Genomic DNA, 23,603 nt, shown 5'->3' with positions numbered 1-23,603 from the left:
TAATTTTATTTTTTTTTTAAAGCCAGGTCTCCCTATGTAGCCCAGGTGGTCCTCAAACTCAATGATTATCCATTTCAGCCTCCCAAGTAGTAGGGTTACAGACATAACTACCGTGCCTTCTTTCCTCTGACTATTTAATTATTTTTAATTTTTTAAATCAGATTTACTTGTGTGTGTGTACCCTAGAGGAAGACCACTTGTGGGAATTGGTTCTCTTCTTCCCATGTAGGTCCTGGTGCTAAGCCAGCTCTCTAGCCTCCCCTTTGCTTTTTTTAAATACCACATTTAGGGGGCTGGAGAGTTGGCTCAGTGGTTAAGAACACTTGCTGCTCTTCAAGAGGACCCAGGTTCAGTTCTCAGCACAACATTGGGTGGCTCACACCTGCCTGTAACTCCAGCTCCAAATCTTATGCCTTTGTCTTCCATGGTGACCTTCATTCACATACCCCTGTCAGCCGTTTTCCTGCCCCGCAGCCACTCTCCAATAACCACCCAGAGTCTTAATATTAATTTTAAATGCTCGGCCAATAGCTCAGGCTTGTTACAATTAACCATATTTTTTTTTATCTATGCTTTGTCATGTGGCTTGGTACCTTTTTTCAGTACGGCATGCCCATCTTGCTTCTTTTTGTGTCTCCTGGTGACTCCACTCTCCCTTCTTCTTCCCAGCATTCTCAGTTTGGCTCTCCTGCCTAACCTTATCCTGGTCAGCTATTGGCCAGTCAGCTTCTTTATTAACCAATTAAAGTAATACATATTCACAATGTACAAAAGTATTATTCCACTGAACCCCTGCTCTGTACTTAAAATAAGAAAAACAAATCACATTTAATTGGTCCTATTACATTATTGTCTATATTGAAAATAAGAACTAATTATAGGGGCTGGTCAGAGGTTTAAGACCTTTGCTGCTCTTACAGAAAGCCTGAGTTTGGTTTCCAGCACCCAATCTGAACAGCTCAAAATCATCTGTAACTCCAGCTCCAGGGGACTCATGATCTTTCTCAGCACCAGGCATGTACATGGTGTACATACACACTGTGACACACAAATACATAAAATAAAATCTCTTTTTACAGAACTAATTATAGATTGATGGTTTTCCATTTTCTTTCTGAGAGTCTTGCTGTGCTTCATATGCAAGCTTTCTAGCTCTTGGACTCAACTGATTTTCCTGCCTCAGCATCCCAAATAGCTTAGGACTGTAAGTGTGTTCCAACATGCCTGGATTGTCATGTCTTAAGTAAAAAATGAACTAATGGCTGTTTTTCCGTTTTACTTGATTTCCAGAGCCCTGAGGTTATGAATGTGCTTCAGCTCTATAATGCCTCCTGCTATGGCAGACATTCTTGACATCTGGGCAGTGGATTCACAGATCGCATCTGATGGCGCCATATCTGTGGATTTCCTTCTGCCCACTGGGATTTATATCCAGTTGGAAGTACCTCGGGAAGCTACCATTTCTTATATTAAACAGGTATGTGTTAGTTAGAATTTCTCAAGACTTAGCTTACTTTCTGTGTGACTTAGTGGAAAAAATATTAAAGAATCATATTTGAGTAAATCATGTGGTAAAGCTGGGAGATGTTTAATTTTCAGGCTATTGCATTTTAAGATTTTTGTTATGTCCTATTTTTTATATATAAGCATGTTTATTCTCCCACCTTTGTTTTTGACCCGTATGTGATAGCTGCATTAAGATTGACACTGGTCATATGACTTGCTCTAATTGCAGCCCTTGGTTGGGGGGAGGGTGGGAGATGGAAGCAGGATGGGGCATTCAAGGGGCTATCCTTGGCTGCATAGTAAGTCCAAGGGCAGCCTGGGCTACGTAGTAGACACTACTGTGGGAGGGTAGGAAAGCTGAACACTTTGTGCTGTAGTTCCTGACTTTGGAGCTTCTCACACTTCTTTCTTCTGTGTGATGTTTTGGTTGTCCCCCCCCCACCCCCATCCTTGTCATGATTCCGGAGAAGAGTTTCTACTAAAAGTCAACAGATACATGAAATCCTTTCCTTCCCCTCCCCCTCCCCCCCCCCCTTCCCTTTCCCTTTCCTTTTTCTTTTTTTCTTTTTGGAAACAAAGTCTTTCTTACTGGCCTGCCCCTTACTGGAATTTATAGCCAACCTCCTGCCTCAGCCTCCCAAGTGCTAATGTTGGTTGTGAGGGGACAGGCACAGCTTCCTACTGTGCTGCATGAAGTAGCCCAAGGACTTCCCCTAATTAAAAAAATATATATATTTTATGTGTCTGACTACTTGCGTGTGTTTGTACACCAGGTATGTGTAGTGCATATGGTGGCCAGAAGAGGGTATCAGATCCCTTGAGACCTTTTATAGATAGTTGTGAACTAACAAGTGGGTACTGGGAATCAAACTCTTGTCCTAGGGGACAATTTGTGGGTGTTGGTTCTGTCCTTCCACCATGTGGGTTCTGGGGACCCAACTAAAGCTATCAGGCTTGGTGGTCTGTGCCCTTATTCACTCAACCATCTCTGCTGTTCCAGAGTTGGGATTTAATAAAGACTGTGTATAGGCTTTAAGACAGGGTCTCGCTATATAGCCTTGGGTGGCCTGGAGCTTGCTATATAGAGTAGGCTGCCTTTAAATGCCACAGAAATCTTCTTGCTTCTGTTTCCCAAATGCTGGGATTAAAGACATGTGCGACCATGCTTGACAAAGATGCTTTTGGGCTTCTTTTTGGTTTTTCAAGACAGAATTTCTCAGTTTATCCCTGGCTATCAACTCATTCTGTAGACTAGGCTGGCCTTGAACTTGCAGAGATCTATCTGCTTCTGTCTCTGAGTGCTGGGATTAAAGGCCTGGACCACCACTGCCCAGCTGTTTTGTGGGCTTCTTGAAGATAAGAATACAGTTAATGTTATTTTTAACAACAGTCACATATATGGCTTAGGACTTGGAAGGCTCTTTTAATTGTCACTAATGATGATTAAAATAATGTCACCAGATGGATCCTGTGGGAGACGGGTTCACCTGGCGGGAGGGGCTACAGTTAATAAGGGAAAGTTTAGATCACAGGGATGCAGGAAGCTAGCATATCTTCACTGTAAACATAGTTAACAGTTGTTTGAGATTCCGAGGAAATGTCTGGGATGAGGCATGAGGCCCTGCCCAAGGTCATGTACTCTGGATCCTAAAACCTGGTTCATTGCAAGTCTAAAGCAAAACACTTATAAATAACCTTTACAGCAGGCACTGCTAATTGTCCTGAGGGCCTTCTTATGGGTGTTTATTTATTTTTACGTGTATGGTGTGTTCATGTGTGTGTGGCTGGGTATGCATGTACCACTGCACATGTGGAGGTCACAGGAGTTGTTTTCCTTTCATCTGTGAGTTCTGGTGATTGAACTCAGTCTTAAGACTTGGCATCACAAGGGCCTTTATCCGTTGAATCACCTTGTCGGCTCTCTATGGTGCATTTATTACAAGACTAAGCATGAGGGAAATTCACCAGGAACTACATCTAAAACACAGATGTTTGGGGGAAAAAGTCTCATTAAATTACATGATTCAACTTTGACTAAATGGGAAGTTGCATAATAAGATCAGAAAAGTTGTGAAATATATTTTATAATAATTGATGCATGAAATTTTTTAATGATTTTTTAAAAAATTACATGCATTGTTATTTTGCCTGCATGTATGTCTGTTTGAGGGTGTCAGATCTCCTGGAACTGGAGTTACAGATTGTTTTGAGATACCATGTCGTTGTTGGGAATTGAACCTGGGTCCTCTGGAAGAGCAGGCAGTGCTCTTAACCACTGAGCCATCTCCCCAGCCTAATTTAGGACATTTTTAGAGTTTCTTGTAGCTTAGGCTGGCTTTGAACTTGTGTAGTGGAGGATATTGCCTTGAACTCTTGATCCTCCTGACTCTGCCTCAAGTGCAGGATTACAGGCCCATTTCACCATCATACTCTGTTCAATTTTGGTTTTGTTTTTTTTTTTTTTTTGATTCAGTTGTTTTTAGGAAAGGTAAATATCATTGTTTCTTAATCTTCGTGGGCAATTTCTTTGCATATGTTGTGTTCTGTGTTCTATTACATAGGAATGCAGAACAATTCCTTATATAACTAAGCAGTTTTAATTTGCTGTTTCATATGGTCAGGAGAACGATTTCCAATAGCTATATTTTTGGTTTTGAATGAATGAGCTTATTAAGTATATAGCAAACAAAGATAAAAGAACAAATAGCAAGCAGCAGATAGATAGCAAAACCTCATCACATTGAGGCATCCAAACATCCAGCAGGAGCCAGATGGGGAAGCCAAGGCAGTCAGCAGGGTTCTGATGGATGAGCTCCTCATGGATGAGCTGCCCGTGGTTGAATTTCTGACTCTGTTTTCCCTTCAGTCACCTCAAGGGTAGTGATGGTTCATCTCCCAGCTATTCTCAAGAACACAGTGCTTTTCACTGTTGGGCTGTTTTGCTCTTCTCTCCCATCTCCGAGTTAGGTGGCCCTCCTATCCCTGGACAAGGGCTCTAGAAGATACATTTAAGACAAACAGGTTTGGGTCTGAAATAGGGAAGGGAACAACCTAGCTTCCAGAGCCAACTTCTCAGGGAACTCAAATAGCACATGACAACTTACCATTACAATGTGTACAACATTTGTTTAAAAAGAATGGCCAAGGAAAACAAACAAGCTTTGCCAGCTGTGCTTCTTCATGTCTGTAATCAGAGACTTGGGAGCATGATCTAGATTACTGTACCTTCGAGGCACTGGTGCTTGAACCCGGTCCTGAAAGAACAGCCAGTGTTTCACCACCCCACTGTCAGCCGCCTCGGGTTTTCTCTAGCACTGGCTGTCCTGGAACTTGCTCTGAAGTCCAGGCTGGCCTGGTACTCACAGAGATCCGCCTGCCCTCGCCTCTAAGTGCTGGGATTAAAGGCGTGGGCCACCACCTCTCTTGCGGGTCTTCTCACTTGCTGAGCCATCTCTAGCCCTGTGAGTTTTGACTCTTTGCAAACCGTGGCAGTGGGCATCCTTGTATAAGTATCTTTGTGTACATGTGCCAGTATTCCTGATAATGTCTTACTGTCTTTCCCTGCAGATGTTATGGAAGCAAGTTCACAATTACCCAATGTTTAACCTCCTTATGGACATTGACTCCTACATGTTTGCATGTGTGAACCAAACTGCTGTATATGAGGAACTTGAAGATGAAACTCGAAGACTTTGTGATGTCAGACCTTTTCTTCCAGTTCTAAAACTAGTGACTAGAAGTTGTGACCCAGCAGAAAAATTGGACTCAAAAATTGGAGTCCTTATAGGAAAAGGTAATTTAAAAGTTTTCAGTATGAAGTCTCACCTTTATCTTTGTTCTGTGTGTGAACATGTAACTATATTCTAAGATACTATTTTCAACATTTGTTGTGGGCTGGTAGTAATATGTTCAGGGTTTGAGAATAAGCTCTGTGAGAACTGAAGGTTGAATATTTGGACACATCTCTAGCAGTGTGACCTTGCCACAGCACCCAAGGGCTTGCATTTTATATGTCTTTTTCTGTACTATTGATTTATTTTTATTTACAAAAGTATTGGTCTTCAATTAATGGGAAAAATAATTGTTTCTTTATCTCAGATAATTTGAGAATTTTCCCCACTACATAGACTTATATAATGGCCCAGATTGGTTTCTGTTTCACTATGTAGACCAGGTGAGGTCTTGAAATTGTTTTCCACTGAAGAGATCAGTGATGATGTATATCTTTAATTCCAGCACTCTTAGAGGCCAGACTGGTCTACACAGCATGGTACAGGCCAGCCAGGGATACAGTGAAACCCTGTCTCCAACAGACAGGTTGAAATTGCCATCCTTCTGCCTCAGCCACATGGGTTCAGATATTGGAGGCATGCATTACCTTACTTGGTTGAGAAACCCTTTCCTAAGAGATCATTTTTGTTTTAATTTTATAAGTTACCCATAATCCCTGCTGTGGATATTGATTTGTATAATTAAAATGCTGATTGGCCAGTAGCCAGGCAGGAAGTATAGGCGGGACAAGGAGAGAGGAGAATTCTGGGAAGTGGAAGGCGAAGGCAGAGAGACACGGCCAGCCACCACCATGAGAAGAAAGATGTAAGGTAATGATAAGCCATGAGCCACGTGGCAAAGTATAGATTAATAGAAATGGGTTAATTTAAGATAGAAGAGACAGATAACAAGAAGCCTGCCACGGCCATACAGTTTCTAAACAATGTAAGTTTCTGTGTGCTTACTTGGTTGGGTCTGAGCGACTGTGGGACTGGCGGGTAAGAGAGATTTGTCCTGACTGGGCCAGGCAGGAAAACTCTAACTACAAATCCCCTGTAATATGAACTTATTGTTTACCAATTAAGACAATAAGTTGATTGATGTTTCTATAAACTAATTCATGTTCTTAGCAAAATTTTGCTCTTTTACTGGTTACTTTTAATTAGAAGTTATCTTTGTATCAAGTAAAGATATACCCATGATTCCTTGAAAATTATTTCTAGGGGCTGGCTGATGATTTATGAATCCCTGGGCCCCATTAAAGCAAACAAACAATAATGGGCAGAGAGTGCTCATGCTGGAAGGGTCAGGGGTTCAAAGTCATCCTCAGCTAGTTGAAGGCTAGCCAATGGCTACACAAGACCCTGCCTAAAAAAAAGAAAAGAAATCTGGAGAAAGTTAAGAACATTGAGGAATTAATTCTCTCTTGCTATAGAAATCTTAGCAGACAAGACTTAATGTCTGTCAGTACTTTAGAGAAAGTGCTGATCCGATTTAGGAGCTACACGAGGTTACTAAGGATGGGCCTTGAAGATTAATCCCAAATCAGAAAGTCCCCTGGAGCTTTTTGGATTTGTCTATCTAATTTGGCGAGATTCACTACAGTAGCATAATACAGTACCACCCCCTTTAAGTTAGCTTTTCTTTAGGGGGTTGGATAACTTAGTATGGTGCTTTCCTGACACCCCAAACTTTTTTTTATTACATTTATTTATTTATTTGGGGCATTGCTTAACACTCTCTGCATGCATGTTCAACTCAGGTCTTCAGCCTTGATGGTCAGCATCTTTATCTACCGAGCCATCCTGTAGGCCCAAACTTGGGTTGCTCTTAATGGTCATTTTAATCTCAGATGTGAATTCACTAGCCACCACTAACTGTACCTAAGCCCCCCAAACTTAGTAAATAAAAATACAGGAAACACGAATATTACATAGGATATAGTTGCTGAAACATGCCTTCAGGCCTCTGCAGTGTGGCTGAGCTGAGTGTTGTTATCTTCTCAGCTGGCAGCCTTTACCCCACTACAGCGCCAGGGGCTGATGTAAAGCAGTCAGGGCTGCATTTCATGCAGTGTCTTGTGGCTTATTGCATCTACATTTTGTGTAGTGTGCTCTGCAGGTTGACCGAGATATAAACAGTGTTCATGGCACAAAGTAAGCAGTTCATGTGCTCATAGCTGTTTTTTTGTTTTTTGTTTTTCTCAAGACAGGGTTTCTCTGTGTAGCTTTGCGCCTTTCCTGGATCTCGCTCGGTAGACCAGGCTGGCCTCGAACTCACAGAGATCCACCTGCCTCTGCCTCCCGAGTGCTGGGATTAAAGGCATGCGCCACCACCGCCCGGCTCATAGCTGTTTTATAATCTGCGTTTGGCAGATCTGGAATTCTTTGAGCTCATATGCTGAAAGGTAGTTTTTATGTAGGAGGTCTGTGCTTTAGAACAAGTCCTCACTCTTCATACCTAAGGGGTCGGTGCCTGCAGTTGCTGCTCGGTCCATAACGACTACATCCAGGGCTGGGTGAGGTCATGCCTCCTGAGAAAACAATAAACAATTACTTCAGTTTAACTTCAGGAACAAGGTTGCTGCCTCCTCTGTCCAAAGAAAACAATAGAACTTTTACAGCAGAACTGCCCTGAGCAGGCTAAAAATACCGTTTCCTCTAGGGTGATGTGCTTGACATTTTCTTTACAGCTTATTCTAAATAATTATTTATGGAGTTGCTGTTTGTGCTCTGACTGCCCCCCATCTTGAAAGTGCATGCTCCCCTGCATTGTTTTCTACAGCACCCTGTAAAATGGAATCACAGCCAGATGGGTTTTATCAGCAGTCTGAATGAGCGTTTGAGCTGGGTCTGCTTTCGGAGCTTTGTAATCAAGATGCTTGAGAGGCCAGGGGAGGAAGATCACAAGTTGAAGCCTCAAGGCTGCCTTGCAACTTGGTGAGACCTTGTCTCCGAATAAACATTTCAGAAGGGAGCTGTGACTGTAGCCCCATGCTAGAACTCTGGCTTGAATTGTGCCAGGCCCTGGGTTCAGTCTCCAGTTTCATTATCACACAGCAACCCTTCCCTAACCAGGTTTGGGGGTTTGGTTTTGTTTGAGACGGGGTAAGTATCTTGCCCAGGCTGGTCTCAACTCTTGGCTCGAGTGAGCCTCACAGTCACTAGTGCTGATGGAGACTGGTCCCTTGCCAGCTTGCCTGGCAGTATGTAGGATTTTAGTGATATTTTTAGTGTGACCAAGCTTTTTTCATGCTTTTTAAATGTAATATTTGTCTGTATATCATATACAGTTTTCTGTCATTTTCCTAGGAGAAGGTATATTAGAAAATTACATTTAAACTAAAATTACTTAGCCTAAGCTCATCTGTTTTTCCTTTCAGCGGTAGCCCTGGCACCCGACTGGCATCAGACTCAAAGTCCCATGAAGGCTAGGCACGCTTATTGTTTCTGAGTCATCCTGCAGCCCCAAACTTTTATTCATTTTTATAATTTTTAAAGTTTAAAAAAATTAATTGTATTTTATTAAAAGTAGATTTTTCGTATAATATATTCTAATTATGCCCCCCTCCTCCCAGATCCTCCCCCCCTCCCATCCAAAGCCACCCCTTTTCTGTCTTGTTAGAAAACAAAAAGGTATCTAAAGGAGAATAATAAAATATATAATAAACCATTTGGAATAGGATAAAACAAACAGAAGGAAAAGAGCCAAAGAAAAAGCCTAAGAAACACATATAAACACAGAGACACATGCTCCCACCCACGGGAATCCCATAAAATACACACGAAGGACCTGTAAGGCTTTTTTAAAAAGCCTGACACAACAAAGACCCTCCAAAGATAAAGATGCCGCTGAGTTTGTTTTATGTTGGCCATTTACTGCTGGGCATGGGGCCTACCCTTAATAGTAGTTTCTTTCCCCAATAAGACTCCCTTGTAGAAAACTACTTTATTTTATTTTATTTTTGAGACAGGGTTTCTCTGTGTAGCCCTGGCTGTCCTGGAACTTGCTTTGTAGACCAGGATGGCCTTGAACTAAAAAAAGACATCCTCCCCTCCCCACCCCCCCAGTGCTGGAAATAAAGGCGTGTGCTACCACCGCCTGGCATAGAAAATTATTTTTTTTCATTTGCAAGTAGTTATCAGTTAGAAATAGCTCTGGGTTAGGGATGGGGCACGTGTCTCTTCTCCTTTTATCTCTAGACCCCATTTGGTGCAGACCTGAGCAAGCCCTGTGCATGCTGCCTCAGTTTCTGTGCGTTGGTAAACACAGCAGTCCTGCTGTGTTCAGAGGCCTTGTTTCCTTGGTGTCCCCCATCCCCTTTGGCTCTTACACTCTTTCCTCCTCCATATTTTTGCAGGGCTCTCTGAGCCCTGAAGGGAGGGATTTGATGGAGGGATCCTGTTTAGGGCTGAGTGTTCCAAGGTCTCTCACTCTCTGCATATTGTCTGGCTGTGGATCTCTTTATTTGTTCCCATCTACTGCAGGAGGAAACTTATCTGATGATGGCTGGATAAGGCACTGATCTATGAGTATAGCAGAATATAATTAGGAGTCATTTTAATGTTACATTCCTTTAGTAGAACAGTAGTATTTGGTTTTCTTCTAGGTCCCTGGACTTCTAGTCTCAGCTTCTTGGTCACCTAAGAAGTATTGGGTATGGGATCCATCTCATAAGGGTGCCTTAAAGCAAATCAGATATAGGTTGGTTATCTCACAAGCTTTGTGCTACCATTGCCCTAGTCTACTTTGCAAGCTGGACACAATTATAGATCAAAGGGCTTGTAGCTGGGTCGGTGTTTGTCTTTCTCTTTTGGTAGCATGCAAAGTACCTTCTTGTACCAAGAACACTAGCCTGTAGTAGTTTTATTTTTGAGACAAGGTCTTGCTATGCCACTCAGGCTGACCTGGAACCTGCTTATATAGACCTGGCTGTCCTTAATGAGGTCATCCTGCCTTTACCTACTAAATTCCTCAGATTACAGACATTTGTTTCCTCTCCCATTTACAAAATAATAATAATAGTAATAATAATGATAATAATAATAATAACTTTTTAAAGGACAGAGTCTCATTATGTCTTTCTTGCCAGAGCAGGCCAGAGTAAGCAGGAACTTACTATGTAAAACACGCTGGTTGGTCTTAGACTCAGAGAAATCCACCTGCTTTTGCCACTATGCTTAGCCTTAGCCTCTGATTTTTAAAATATTACATTTTTATTGTAAGTGTGTGGATTCATGAGTGCACAGTGCACATGTGCATTTTTTTGGCATTTATTTATCTGTGTGCTTGTTTGTGTACATGTAGAGGTCAGAGAACAAGTTGTGGGGATCCATTCTCTCCTTCCACCATGTGGGTTCCAGGAATCAAAATCAGGCCATCAGCCTTGGTGGCAAGCATCTTCCTTACCAACCCATCTCACTGGCCACCAAATTTTATTTTTGAAAGATTTTTGTAGTGGTTCTCAAAATTCATGCAGCATTACTTTCATTAAAAGTATATACATAGGACAGGTGTGGTGTTGCACACCTTTAATCCCAGCACTGGGAGGCAGAGGTATGGAAGGAGTATCTCTGTGAGTTTGAGGTTAGCTTGGTCTACATAGCAAGTTCCAGGACTACATAGAGAGTGGTTTCAACAAACAAACAGCAAAATGCTAGCAAATGCTTGTAATCCCAGCACTTAGGAGACAGAGATGAGAGGATCATGGGGGTTTGTTACCCAGGCCAACCCAGTTAGTGAGCTCCAAAGCAGTGACAGGTCCTGTCTCAAAGGAAGGTAATTGTCTACCGGCCCCTACATGCATCTGTGTCCACACATATGCATAAACCCTTACACATACATGGTAAAGAAGAAATCATTACCAGATCAGTAGTGATTTCCATTCTTCAGTGGGTGTTGAATCCTTATACCTGGAACCTAGCTGAGCTGTACGGAACTCACTTTGGGAAATGATGGATCAGTAAGCAGACAATTAGAATGCAGTAAGTACACTGCTAAGTCACAGGGTGCTGTCACGAGTGTATTGGTAAGTCGGAAGGCTGCTTGGAGAGTGTGATCTAAACAGGTGTCAGTGCTGATGAGTTTTGCAGGTGAAGGGGTTATAGGAAAGGTGAGCAAAAGGGAAAGAGATCTGAAGATCGCCTTCTCAAAGAATAACGAGAATTGGTAATGGTTGTTGAAAGAGGCCGCAAGGATAAGTAGCAGACTATTTAGGTACACAGTAGCTCAGAGCAGGGAAAATCACCCCGAGAAGTTCTATTTCCTACTAAGCTTTAGGAACCCCTCTGCCCCCCAGTTCCTTTTCATGTGTCATTATAAGAAAAGACTGAGCAGATGCAGCCTCTCATTCATGAGCAGCCTGCTGGTTACAATGGGCAGTTTCTGTTCCTCAGAGAAGCCTGTTTGTCCCTGTGGTTGGTTCACTTTGTGATGGATCTTCGAGAGTATCTTCAAAACCAACAGTCCCACCATTACCCGCTCAGGTCTAGTGAAGTGTTTGAGCTTGAAAGACTGGAAGATACTGAATCTGCTATGATGCCTTAAATTCCATTTGTAATTTTGGTGGGGGAAATGGACCCGGGATGTTCATTCATACAAGAAGCCCTTTCCAAATAGGATAGTAACATCTGGAGGTCCATTTGCTGAAAGCTAAGGACTGGAGTACTGTCTTAGTCCTCTGGAGTTCACCTTCGTTGGGTTCTGTGAACAGTCTCTTGGCCCAGTTAGTGGCTTGGACCCTTGTCTCGCTCTGTTCCCTGGGAAATGAAAACAAAAAGTTTATTTTTATTTTTAAATTATGTTATTGTGTTTGGGTATGTATACGAGAGTGCAGGTGATGGTACAGGCTAAAAGAGGGTGTCAGGTTCTCTGGAGCTGGAGTTGCAGGGAGTTGTGAGTTCCCCAAAGTAGGTGTTGTGTGCAAACTTGGTGCCTCTTCGCAGCTGAGCCATCTCTCCAGCCCTGTTCTGGGAAATTTTCTATTGAAAGAATTCAGATGGGAAGTAACATGACCAGATTGCGTTTCAGAAAGCTTCTTCAGACTGTAAGATGGGAGAGGTGAGGCCTTCAAGTGGAAGGCTGGCGTGGCTGCTCAGAGTAAGGCACTGGATACTAGGGCCCACAGCCTAAGGTTGATTCCTGGTACCCACAGGTAGAAGGAGAGACCAATTCCCACAAACTGCCTTCTGGGGTGGGTGTGTGTGTGTGTGAGTATGTGTTCCGTGTCTACTCTTTTGCCAAACAAATAAATATATGTAACTTTTTTTTATTATAATAGTGTTTATTATGAGTTTCTGTAGTGTTGATACACAAAATAAACTTTATTTAAATATTTAAAGTAATTCTGGAATATATGCAATTTATTTTGATTATTGCTAAAATCATGTTCATATTCAAGCCTTTAAGTCTGTGGAACCGGTATATAACTTTTTTTTTTTTTTTTTGAGCTGGGGATTGAACCCAGGGCCTTTCACTTGCTAGGCGAGCGCTCTACCACTGAGCTAAATCCCCAACCCGGTATGTAACTTTTTAAAAGGCTTCAAGTAATAAGGAATCTCTGAAAAAATTGTGATAGTCACCTGAAGGAGAGATGCTCTGGGCTAGGATTAGGTTAATGGCTGCAGAAACTGAGACAGGTAGACAATTTAGAGACATGTAAAAGGTATTTTAGAGCTGGGTATGGTGGTGCATCTAGCAGTTTTAACAGTCAGGCCAAGACATGAGGATGGCCTTGAATTTGAATTTGATAAAATCCTGTCTCCCATACTCACCCATACCCCCAAGCCACACAAAGATGTGGGTTAGGCATTGCAGTAAAGACTTTGCTTTGTTACTGGGTACCTGTTTCTGCTTCCTCCCTAGAACCTATTGTCCATCAACAGAAGAATATTAGCAGTGCACTCTAAAACTCCCATTTTAGATGATATTATCATCTACAGAGTTCATGGTCAAGAACCATGCAAAAGTTACCACCTCCCAAATTATTCAGTTATTCAATTATTTTCATGTTAGGACACATTCATAACTATCCTGGGGCATATGTGGCTGGTTGGACATACCTTCTGGGAGTCCAAATGTTTCTACTAAAATATAGGTCATTCATAGCTAATTTACAATAATGTATTTTTTAACAGGTGTAAGGCTATCCAGGAAAATCTCTGGCTCTTTTCTCTTATGGTTTTGGATTGTGTGTTATGAATTTCACTTTTATGATGCATGTCTACTTTTGCGAGTCTACATATGCTTACTGTGTGGCTCGGCTGTCCTGAAACTTGTAGCAGCATCCCTGCCTCCACCCCAAAATTCTACCGTATTACAGGTGTGCCTCCATGCCCAGTTTAGATGGTTGTGACACTGATAGCCAGCTATATTTCTATATGATATTGTAATTTGTATGATTTAGAGATGCAGCAGCATGTGTATTTTATACATGAGACTCATTTTGCTTGTGTTGGTCATCTTTTTGTCTGCTTGATGAAAGACGAATATCCAAGTTAGTTTGTATTGAAGATATTTTGTGTTCTTTTTTTAAAAAATTATTATTAGCTACTAAAAAATGACATCTTTATAAAATTCTTTAGGTCTTCATGAATTTGATGCCTTGAAGGATCCTGAAGTGAATGAATTTAGAAGAAAAATGCGCAAATTCAGTGAGGCCAAGATCCAGTCTCTAGTGGGGCTGTCTTGGATTGACTGGTTAAAGCACACGTACCCACCTGAGCATGAACCGTCCGTCCTGGAAAACTTGGAAGATAAACTGTATGGAGGGAAGCTGATTGTGGCTGTGCACTTTGAAAATAGCCAGGTAGTGTTTGATGATTATTTTTTGGTAATTAGTCTCTGATTTTTCCAGCTGCTGCTCCATTCTTGGAGGCTCTTCTTGCTTAGAAAGCACTATACTACAAAAAAAAACAAACAAACCCAAAACCGAAAACAAAAACAAACTTGTTGAGAGATGGACTTAGTTTATAATTACATAGGACTATCTAAAAAGGTCTTTGCACATTTTTTTCGGTGGCTTATAATAGTATAGAAATGAGTTGTCAAACTGAACTGCTTAATTGCTTTTTACAGTTGTAAAAGAATGAAAAAATTTAAAGAGATGTTTTAATTTTATTTTATTGTATGTCTATGAGTGATTTGCTTGCATATATGTATGTGTACTACATGCATACCTGGTGTCCACAGAGGCCAGAGGAGGAAGTTGGATACTCCAGAACAACAGTTATAGACAGATGTGAGCTGCCATGTGGTACTGGGAATTGAACCCAGGTTCTCTGGAAGAACAGCCAGTACTCTTAACTGCTGACCTGTAGTTAGAGTTTTCCTGCCTGGCCTAGTCAGGACAAATCTCTCTCACCTGCCAGGCCCATAGATGCTCAGAACCAACCAAGTAAACACACAGAAACTTACATTGTTTAGAAACTGTATGGCCGTGGCAGGCTTCTTGTTATCTACTTCTTCTATCTTAAATTAACCCATTTCTGTTAGTCTATACTTTGCCACATGGCTTGTGGCTTTACATGTTGCTTTTCATGGCGGCGGCTGGCAGTCTCTCCCTCCAGTCTTCTACTTCCCAGAATTCTCTACTCTCTTGTCCCATCTATACTTCCTGCCTGGCCACTGGCCAATCAGAACTTTATTTACACAGAGCGATATCCACAGCACTGAACCATCTCCAGATATTTTAAACGGGAGAGAAAAAGAAAACTCTAGTCGACATAATCTCTCCCCCCCCCCCCATTTTCTTACCTTTATTATTTTTTTCCACACAGGTATCATGAAAGGCTATTAACTTTTGATCTCTCTGTCTCCTTGTCCCCAGTGCTGGCATTAGCCTGGTTTATGCATCTCTGAAGTTTGAACCCATGGCTTCATGCCTGCCAGGCAAACACTTGAACTATAGCTCTAACCTCTGTTGCTCTTTTGGTTGATGTTTGTTTGTGTAGCTCAGAAGTAGGGCATTTACCTAGTATGCACAGAGCCGTAGGTTCAGTCCCCCAACAGCATCTCCACATATACTCTTCCCTCCCTCCCTCCCTCCCTCCCTCCCTCCCTCCATGTTTATAAAATTGGACAGAAATCATTAATATATGGCTTAATTAATAATAAGGTATGGATCTTTGCTTACCAATTACCAATACAGACACCTCCTGCTCCCAACACACACGCACTCTGTGCTGGACATCAGAACCTAGGCCATGGTCTAGTGGTACACTTTTTTTTTTTTTTTTTTTCCGTTTTTCGAGACAGGGTTTCTCTGTAGCTTTGGAGCCTGTCCTGGAACTCACTCTGTAGACCAGGCTGGCCTCGAACTCAGAGATCCACCTGCCTCTGCCTCCCGAGTGCCACTACCACCACCACCACCCAGCTGTGGTACACATTTTTAATTCCAGAGGCAGAAGAAGATGAATCTCATTGAGTTTGGGACCAGACCAGTCTACAGAGGTATTTCCACGAGCCAGGGCTACACAGAGAAACTGTGTCCAAAACGAAAAATACAATAAAACAAACAGCAACCATCAAAAACAACCAGGCCATTATGATAGGCCAGCAGGCTGCTGCTGAGCCTCACCCCTAGCCCTAGGTTTTGTAATAATTAATGGGACACTATCCTATTGGCCTATTACCTGATAGTAAACTTCAGCTAATTTTTGGTGTGGGCCTTTTTTCTTTGAAACAAAACAAATGATTGTGGCATTTAAATAATTTGTTTGCATGAAGAAATAGTAAACTATCACATTGTTTTATTTTCATAAAACCAGGAGGCACCTCAAGGAATATTTTTTTTTTAAATGACTAGTATATCCCTCAAAAGAATGAACTTAGTATACAGATCAAAAGAATCCAGGCTGGCCCTAAACTCCTGATCACCTGGCTCCACCTTCCAAATGATGGGATTATAAGAGAATGCCACCATGCAAGCAACTTTAGCTAAATATTAATTTTAACTTGGGAGCTATGACCCTCAGAATACAGGAACATGACTTGCAAATTATCAGAAAACAAATTATATGTGTTTATATGTTTATAAACATATAGAACAATTTACTGGACTATAAAGCACAAAGGATGTACACACACACATATTGTCATTGTACATATTGTTACAAACTTTAAGCACAGTTGTGTTTTCTAGCCAAGCATAAAATGTATCACATTTTCTACCTTCTCTCTTTTTAGGATGTATTTAGTTTTCAAGTGTCTCCCAATTTGACTCCTATAAAAATAAATGAATTGGCAATCCAGAAACGTTTGACAATTCATGGCAGGGAAGATGAAGTTAGCCCGTATGACTGTGTGCTACAAGTCAGCGGGAGAGTGGAGTATGTATTTGGAGAGCATCCACTAATTCAGTTCCAGGTATGTATACTGACTGATCGTTCACTAGAACAGTGTACATGGTGCCCCTAACTTCCTCATCTTTAAGGAAGTGTCTGTGGCTGACTGAACATTTGGGAAAGCTTTGCAGAGTTATATATTAAACATCTATTATGAGACCCTGCCCCTAGGTAATCATTAATAAAGTTTGGGCAAATATTTGTCATTTTCCCAGTTATATTTGCTTTGAGGACAATAATTGTATGTGTGAATGTGTGAGTATGTGTTTGCATTCTGCCTGTGGATTATTTCAGTGCTTAACATTTTCCTGTAACATTGTGAATTTCTAACACAGTTTGTTATGTGTAGCTGCTTACTATTTCTTTATGAAAACATGTGATTTAAGTGTTATATTCTGGAGGAAGTAAAAAAAAAACCTACTTGTTAAATACTTTGTAAGCATCTCTTAGAAAAAGGAAAGTTTTCTTGTTTTTAGGAGCCAGCAAAGTGGCTCAGCAGGTAAGGTGGTTGCTGAGCAATGCTGAGGACCAGAGTTGCCCTCTGACCTCCATATGTGAGCCAGTGGTATGCAAACCCACACACATACATTTTACATGCTAACAGAATAATAATACATTTTAAAAAGAAAAGATTCCGTTAGTTTTTTGTTTCTTTGTATCCTTTGTTGTTGCTGGGGATTGAACCCAGGGCCATGTATGCTGAACATGTGCTTTATGTACCACTCTCTGCATGCTAGCTAGTTCATTGTTTTGTCATATTTTTTACTCCTTTAACCTTTTTTATTACTTCCACACATGGGAAGAATTATGCAAGCATTAGTTCTCACTTGACCTTCATATATAAATCCTTTTTTTTCCCCCCCACTTTTGAGTTCTTTGAGTGTACACTGTCTGCAGTGGCCAATGAGATGGTTCTGTGGGTAAAAGGTGTTTGCTTCCAAGCCTGATAACTTGAGTTTGATCCCTGGGACCCACATAGTGGAAGTGGAAATTGTTCTCTGACCTCCACATGTGTGCTATATGGCATATGTCGCCCCATGTGTAAATAAATACATTAAGCAAACTAACCAGCTAACTGTCTCACTCTCTCTTGCAAGAATTAAACTGCCTTAAGTTGTTTCTGGAATCAAGTGGTGTTCACATAAGACATGTTTAGTGCACTATCCCATTCCCCTCGAGATTTGCATTTTAAATTATTATTATTATTGTGTGTGTGTGTGTGTGTGTAAGACAAGCTCTCACTATGAAAACTTGGCTGCCCTGTAACTTACTATGTAGACTAGGCTGATCTCAAACTCTCAGAGATCCACCTGCTTCTGCCTCCTGAGTGCTGGGACTAAGGTCTGTGCCACCACACCTGGCTCAAGATTTTTCTTAGAAAGAATCCATTTCTGGCTTTGTCATCAAGGAACTTAAGGATACTTGTATTGATTTGGAAACTCAAGAGTGATTGCTAAAGGAGTAGTGATTGAGCAAGGGCCAAGTTAGAGGTCAGTAGTAACTGTTTAAAGCTTGGGGTTGTTTTGTTTTGTTTTGTTTTGTGGTAGTGTTGGTATCTTTGAGACCAAGGCCCACTCTATAGCCCTCAGGGAAGTAATCCTGCTCCAGCCTCCCAGCTGCTGGACCACACAAGTGAGTTAGCTGACGCGCCTGGCGTGTTTTATTCTGTTCTGCCCAAAGGGATACAGCAGGTGCCAAATATCAAGTGATATGTGTATGAAAAGAAAGATTTGAAGCCAGGCATGGCAGTGACACTCATATACTCCCAGCAGTTGAGAGGCAGAGGCAAGAGGCTCTGTAGTCCACAGCCAGCCCAGGCTACATGACACCTTGTCTCAAGCATCCTAAAAGGAAACAAACGAGTTGAGATTCACTTAACAGTTACAGAATTTTATACCCCCGTTAAGGTTCTGGGGTGGCTCCTGATTCAGGAGGGAGGCTAGGACACAAGCTGTGCGTACAGCTTGGGGGTAATAAGCAATTGACCTTTGGCTGATCGGGAGGAAGAGGTGAAAGTGCTGGGTGAGCAACCTGGAAGCACAAGCTTCTCTTCCTCGGCTTTGCCGTCTTGCAAGGCAGTCTAGTCTCCGCCAGGCCAGCATGACGCACACTGGGTCTCAGTCTGGACCTATAGAAGAAGATACACACACACACACACACACACACACACACACACATACACACACATATGTATATACATATACATACACACACATATATGTTGTCACTGTCTATTTAAGAATTCTTTGTGGCGTTTCCTGGTTCTATGAAAATAAACAGAACCTTCGACTGGAGTGGCCCGAGGTCTTTTCTAGGTAAACTGCTGACAATACTCACCTAGAATCCTGTGCTGGAAAAGGGCGCTTTGGGGAATGACCCACATACACCATTCCTGGCTGATTTGCCAGAGTGTGACCTGGGCACCAGACAAATCGATTTATATTTGGGTCTTAGAAATGTGCGTTTGTGAGGTACCCCTTTCTGGTTCTCATGCCATGAAGTGCAACTCAGGCTTTTGGAGACTGTTAGGAAGAATAACCGTAATGTATGCATCTCTCTTGGTTCCTAGATAATTAAGTGCTCAATTAACAGTAGCTGTTTTATGTGGGTCTTTGTTGATTGTTCGTCTGATGCTGGCAATTGGACTGGGTTCCTTGTACCTGGTGGGCAGGTGATCTACCTCCAGATAGGTCTCTCTATATTGCTTGTATGGCTAACTTGCTCTTTTCCCAGGCTGGCCTCAAACTTGTGGTCCCTGGCTTTAGCCTCCCAGCAGTGCACCACCAGGATGCACTGCCATGCCAGTCGCTGTTTTATTTGTTTATTTGGTGTGTTTATGTGTGCACCAGGGTGTGCTTGTAGAGATCAGGGAACATCCTATGGGAGTTGTTCTTCTCCTACCACAGGCGTAAACGTGGCTCTGTACCCAGTGAGCCATCTCATTGACTCTTGTGTTGTAATGTTTTTTGAATTACTTTTATTTTGTGTATATGGGTGTTTTCTCCAAGTGTATGAACCATTTGTATGTATTCAGTGCCCCAGAGGCCAGGAGTGGCTGTAGAATCCCCTGGACCTGTAGTGACAGTTGGGAACAATTATAGGTACTAGGAATCCAATCCATGTCCTCCGGACAAGCAGCCATCTCCAGCCTTCTTGTGTTGTCATTTCACATGATTGTATTCTTGACATAGAATTGTGTAGCAGCCTATACTGTACATTTAGTGTGGTGTTGTTCAGATTAATTTTCTTTGTTGATTTAAGTGTTTGCCTAAAAAATCTGTCTCTTTTGCTACTACAGTATATCCGGAACTGTGTAATGAATAGGACCCTGCCCCATTTCATCCTTGTGGAATGCTGCAAGATCAAGAAAATGTATGAGCAAGAAATGATTGCCATAGAGGCTGCCATCAACCGAAACTCATCCAACCTTCCTCTCCCTTTACCACCAAAGAAAACACGAGTTATTTCTGTAAGATTCCTGTTTCAGTCTTTGGTAACCCCAAAGCCACATGGTTTTCAGTTTGCATACTTGCTCTCTCAGACCCATTTCCTTTGCTCACTTCTCCTTCTGTGAAAATCAACATCTTTGCCAAAAGTTCATGGCCATTCGCTTGAAAAATAGCTTTCTTCGGCACTTTCACTGCTCCCACACCAAGTACTAGAAGATTAGACATTATACTTTACCAACTTGAGGCATCGCCGGTATAGTGATATTTTGTTTTTTTCAGACTGAGTCTTACTTGTATCTCTGTCCCTCGACTTGTCACAAACTTACCTCAGCTGCCTAAGTGCAGTATATTTCATTTCTATCAGCTTAACCTGTTAGAACAGTTTTGGGGTGAGTGTGGGGTTGAAGCAACATTTTACTGTGGACCCAGGCTGGCATAGAACTTATTTAGTTTAGGCTTGTGGTAGTTCTCCTACTCAGATTCCTGTGTGCTGCTGGAGTTACAGATGTGAGCCAGCATGTCACCTGTTTACTCCCTGCCTGCCTCTTTCCCTCACTTCATTTCTTAGAATTAACAGACATAAAATCAAGTGCTAGTAGTTAGAGTGCTTAATTTGATATTTATGATCTTTGGGGGGCTGGGGTGGTGGGATGGGATTCAAGACAGGGTTTCTTTGTGTAGCCCTGGCTGTCCCAGAACTCACTCTGCAGACCAGGCTGGCCTCAAACTCAGATCCACCTGCCTCTGCCTCCTGAGTGCTGCAATGAAAGTTGTGCACCACAGCAATACTCTGCAGTATTTATGATTTTTAAATGTTAGGTCAGAGCTCTGTTTTCATAAATCTGCCCTATGTGAGAACTGAAAGACTTCCATGACTAGTGTCTTACTTAGGGTTACCATTGCTGTGACGAAACACCATAACTAAAAGCAGCGTGAGGAGGAAAGGATTATTTGGCTGGCTTATGTATCCTGAATCACAGTTCGCTGGGAGAAGCCAAGGCGGGAACTCCAACGGCAGCAACCTGGAGGCAGGAGCTGATGCAGAGGCTGTGGAGGGGTGCTGCTTACTGGCATTTTTTTCGATGGCTTACTTAGCCACTCCAGGACTGCCAGCCCAGGGGTAGCACCACCCATAATGGGCTGGGCCCTCCTACATCAATCTAGAAAATGGACCACAGGTTCCCTATAGCCAGATCTTATGGAAGCATTTTCTCAACTGAGGTTCCCTCCTCTAGATGAGTCTAGTTTGGGTCAGGTTGACATATGACTAGCCTCTAGTGTCATGTCCCTCCCGTTCATGTCTCTCTCTGAAAAGCCTCTGTTTATTTTGTTCCTTTACAGCACGTCTGGGACAACAACAACCCTTTCCAGATTGTCTTGGTGAAAGGAAATAAGCTTAACACAGAAGAAACCGTGAAAGTGAGTTCTTGTTAAGGCTGCATGGCCCTGTGCCCTTACTTGTATAATTCGTGAGCTCTGTGGTATCATTCATACCCATCCACTATGAAAGATAGAATGTAGCAGCTTGTTATAAAACTGTTGAGTATTTGCTCTGTCTTGGTTTTTTGAGTCAGAATAATCTCAGATAATCCAGACAGGCTTATGTATGTGGCTACAGAGGGGGCTGCATCCTTGTTCTTTGCCTGGGGGCTGCTGTGTCTGACTTGCAAAGATAATAGAACGGTTCCTTTGTTTTGGTATTGGTTGTCTTTTAACTCTGTTGGGAATTGGCCCTAGGGCCTTGCACATTAGATCAGTTCTTTATTTCTTTTTAAAAATTGTTACATTTTATTCATTTATTATGTGTATGCATGTGCACGCATGTGAAGTCAGGGGACAACTTGCAGACGTCCTCTCCTTCCACCACGTGGGTTCTGGAGATCATTGTGCATGGTAGCAGATGCCACTGCCTGCTGAGCCATCTTGCTGGCCCTAGTTCTTTGCTTCTTTTGTGGTTCTATACTATTATCCAGTAATAACAACCTTTTTACATCTATTCAGTTTCTTCATCCAGTAGGTTAATCAGGCCTTCAGTCTGTGCCTTATTTTTCTCCAGTACATTGTGATTTATTTCTTTGTTAATGGCAGACTGAGTCCTATTATTTCAGGTTCGAAGCTTTTGCCATTTTCCATCAGCTGTAGAGCTGGATTCTTTCATTTGTGGAGAGAAGAAATATGCTTGATGACATGCTACTCAATGTATGTTTCCCTACCTACCCACCTTGTTTCTTTGGTTCTCTTTGTCCTCCCATCTCATGAAATCATGTGTGAGTTAAGTGAAATAATGATATAATTTCCTACTGATGGAGATTGCTATAAAGGTTAGGTGCTCTAGGATTGTGTTAACGAAAAGTGAAAAACAAAGCCTTTCCCAGCCTTTTCTTTACTGAATCCCTTGGCTGGGATGTCTGATACAAGCAGCAGAGATGATAGTGTGTGGATTACTGTGGGTTTTCTGGAGAAGAAGCCAAGAGGAGATGAATGTACATGTGTACACGTGAATGGCAAGATGTGTCACAATGTTTTGGCTGGAGTCCTGTGGCACAAGGAAAACCACGTCCCAGTTACAAAGATTTAATATTTTAGGGTTTTCACTTTGGCTTGTGGGAAATACTGACCTACAACTTCGCTTTTGGAGAGTGGGCGAGACAGGAGTTGTCTCCACTGCACCAGCACAGGAGCCTGCAGGAGCCCTACCGTTGAGTATAAGCATGCACTACCTGGCTAGCTTCTTCCTTGTGGTGCTTTTCATTTGTATCAGGAGAGCGTTGACTCAGATGATAATGGAAGGGTCGGGTGAAGGGCAGTAGAATGGCTTGTCAGGCATGTGCAGGTGTGAGAACAAATGGACGGGTGGCTGGCTGGGTGAATAGATGGCCACGCAGACCGGCAGACAATGATCAGATGGATAAAGTTGAGAGCTTTTATCTATTTTCTTTTATTTAATTTTTTAAAGCTTTTTTGTTCGTTTGCTTGCTTATTTTTGTTTGTTTTTTTTTTTCAAATTATTTTTTATTTTTATTTATTTTGCCTGCATGGATGTCTAATGTGAGGGTATCAGATCTTGGAGTTACAGATAGTTGTTAGCTGCCACGTGGGTGCTGAGAATTGAACCCGAGTTCTCCAGAAGAGCAGTCGGTGCTCTTAACCACTGAGCCATCTCTCCAGCACCCTATTTTTGTTTTTGAGACAGGGTTTCTCTATGTAGCTTTGGCTGTCCTGGAGCTTGCTCCATAGATCAGGCTGGCCTTGAACACAGAGACCCTCCTGCCTCTGCCTCGAGAGTGCTAGGATTAAAGGTGTGCACCACCATTGCCCAGCTCTTTAATTGTTTTTTAAATTTGTGTGTATGTATAAGTGAATGTCACATGTGTCCCTGTACTCCAAGAATCCTGAAGAGGGTGTTGAACCCCTTGGAGCTGGAGTTACAGGCACTTGTGAGCCACCCTATGTGGGTGCTTGGAAGTCCTTGTAAAGGGACTATAGCAAGCTCTCTTAACCACTGAGTCATCTCTCTAGACCCTCCCCTCGTGCA

At 42.1% G+C, this 23,603-nt stretch overlaps 1 protein-coding gene across 2 annotated transcripts in view; it reads left to right on the top strand.

Moving 5' to 3' along the window:
* Pik3cb (phosphatidylinositol-4,5-bisphosphate 3-kinase catalytic subunit beta) overlaps positions 1–23,603 on the top strand; it is a 109,543-nt gene that overhangs the window by 40,552 nt on the left and 45,388 nt on the right. For both annotated transcript variants that reach the window (XM_036193084.1, XM_036193086.1), the window contains exons 3-8: positions 1,291–1,477; positions 5,074–5,299; positions 13,860–14,083; positions 16,462–16,641; positions 19,918–20,088; positions 21,410–21,487. In XM_036193084.1, coding sequence (XP_036048977.1) covers positions 1,307–1,477; positions 5,074–5,299; positions 13,860–14,083; positions 16,462–16,641; positions 19,918–20,088; positions 21,410–21,487 — 1,050 coding nt within the window. In that variant the 5' untranslated portion in view covers positions 1,291–1,306. The remainder of the gene's footprint in view (positions 1–1,290; positions 1,478–5,073; positions 5,300–13,859; positions 14,084–16,461; positions 16,642–19,917; positions 20,089–21,409; positions 21,488–23,603) is intronic.

This window comes from Onychomys torridus, chromosome 7, assembly GCF_903995425.1.
Source record: "Onychomys torridus chromosome 7, mOncTor1.1, whole genome shotgun sequence".
NCBI lineage: Eukaryota > Metazoa > Chordata > Mammalia > Rodentia > Cricetidae > Onychomys > Onychomys torridus.
Note: the sequence above shows the minus strand (reverse complement) of the source record. Positions and strands in the feature narration are given on the sequence as shown.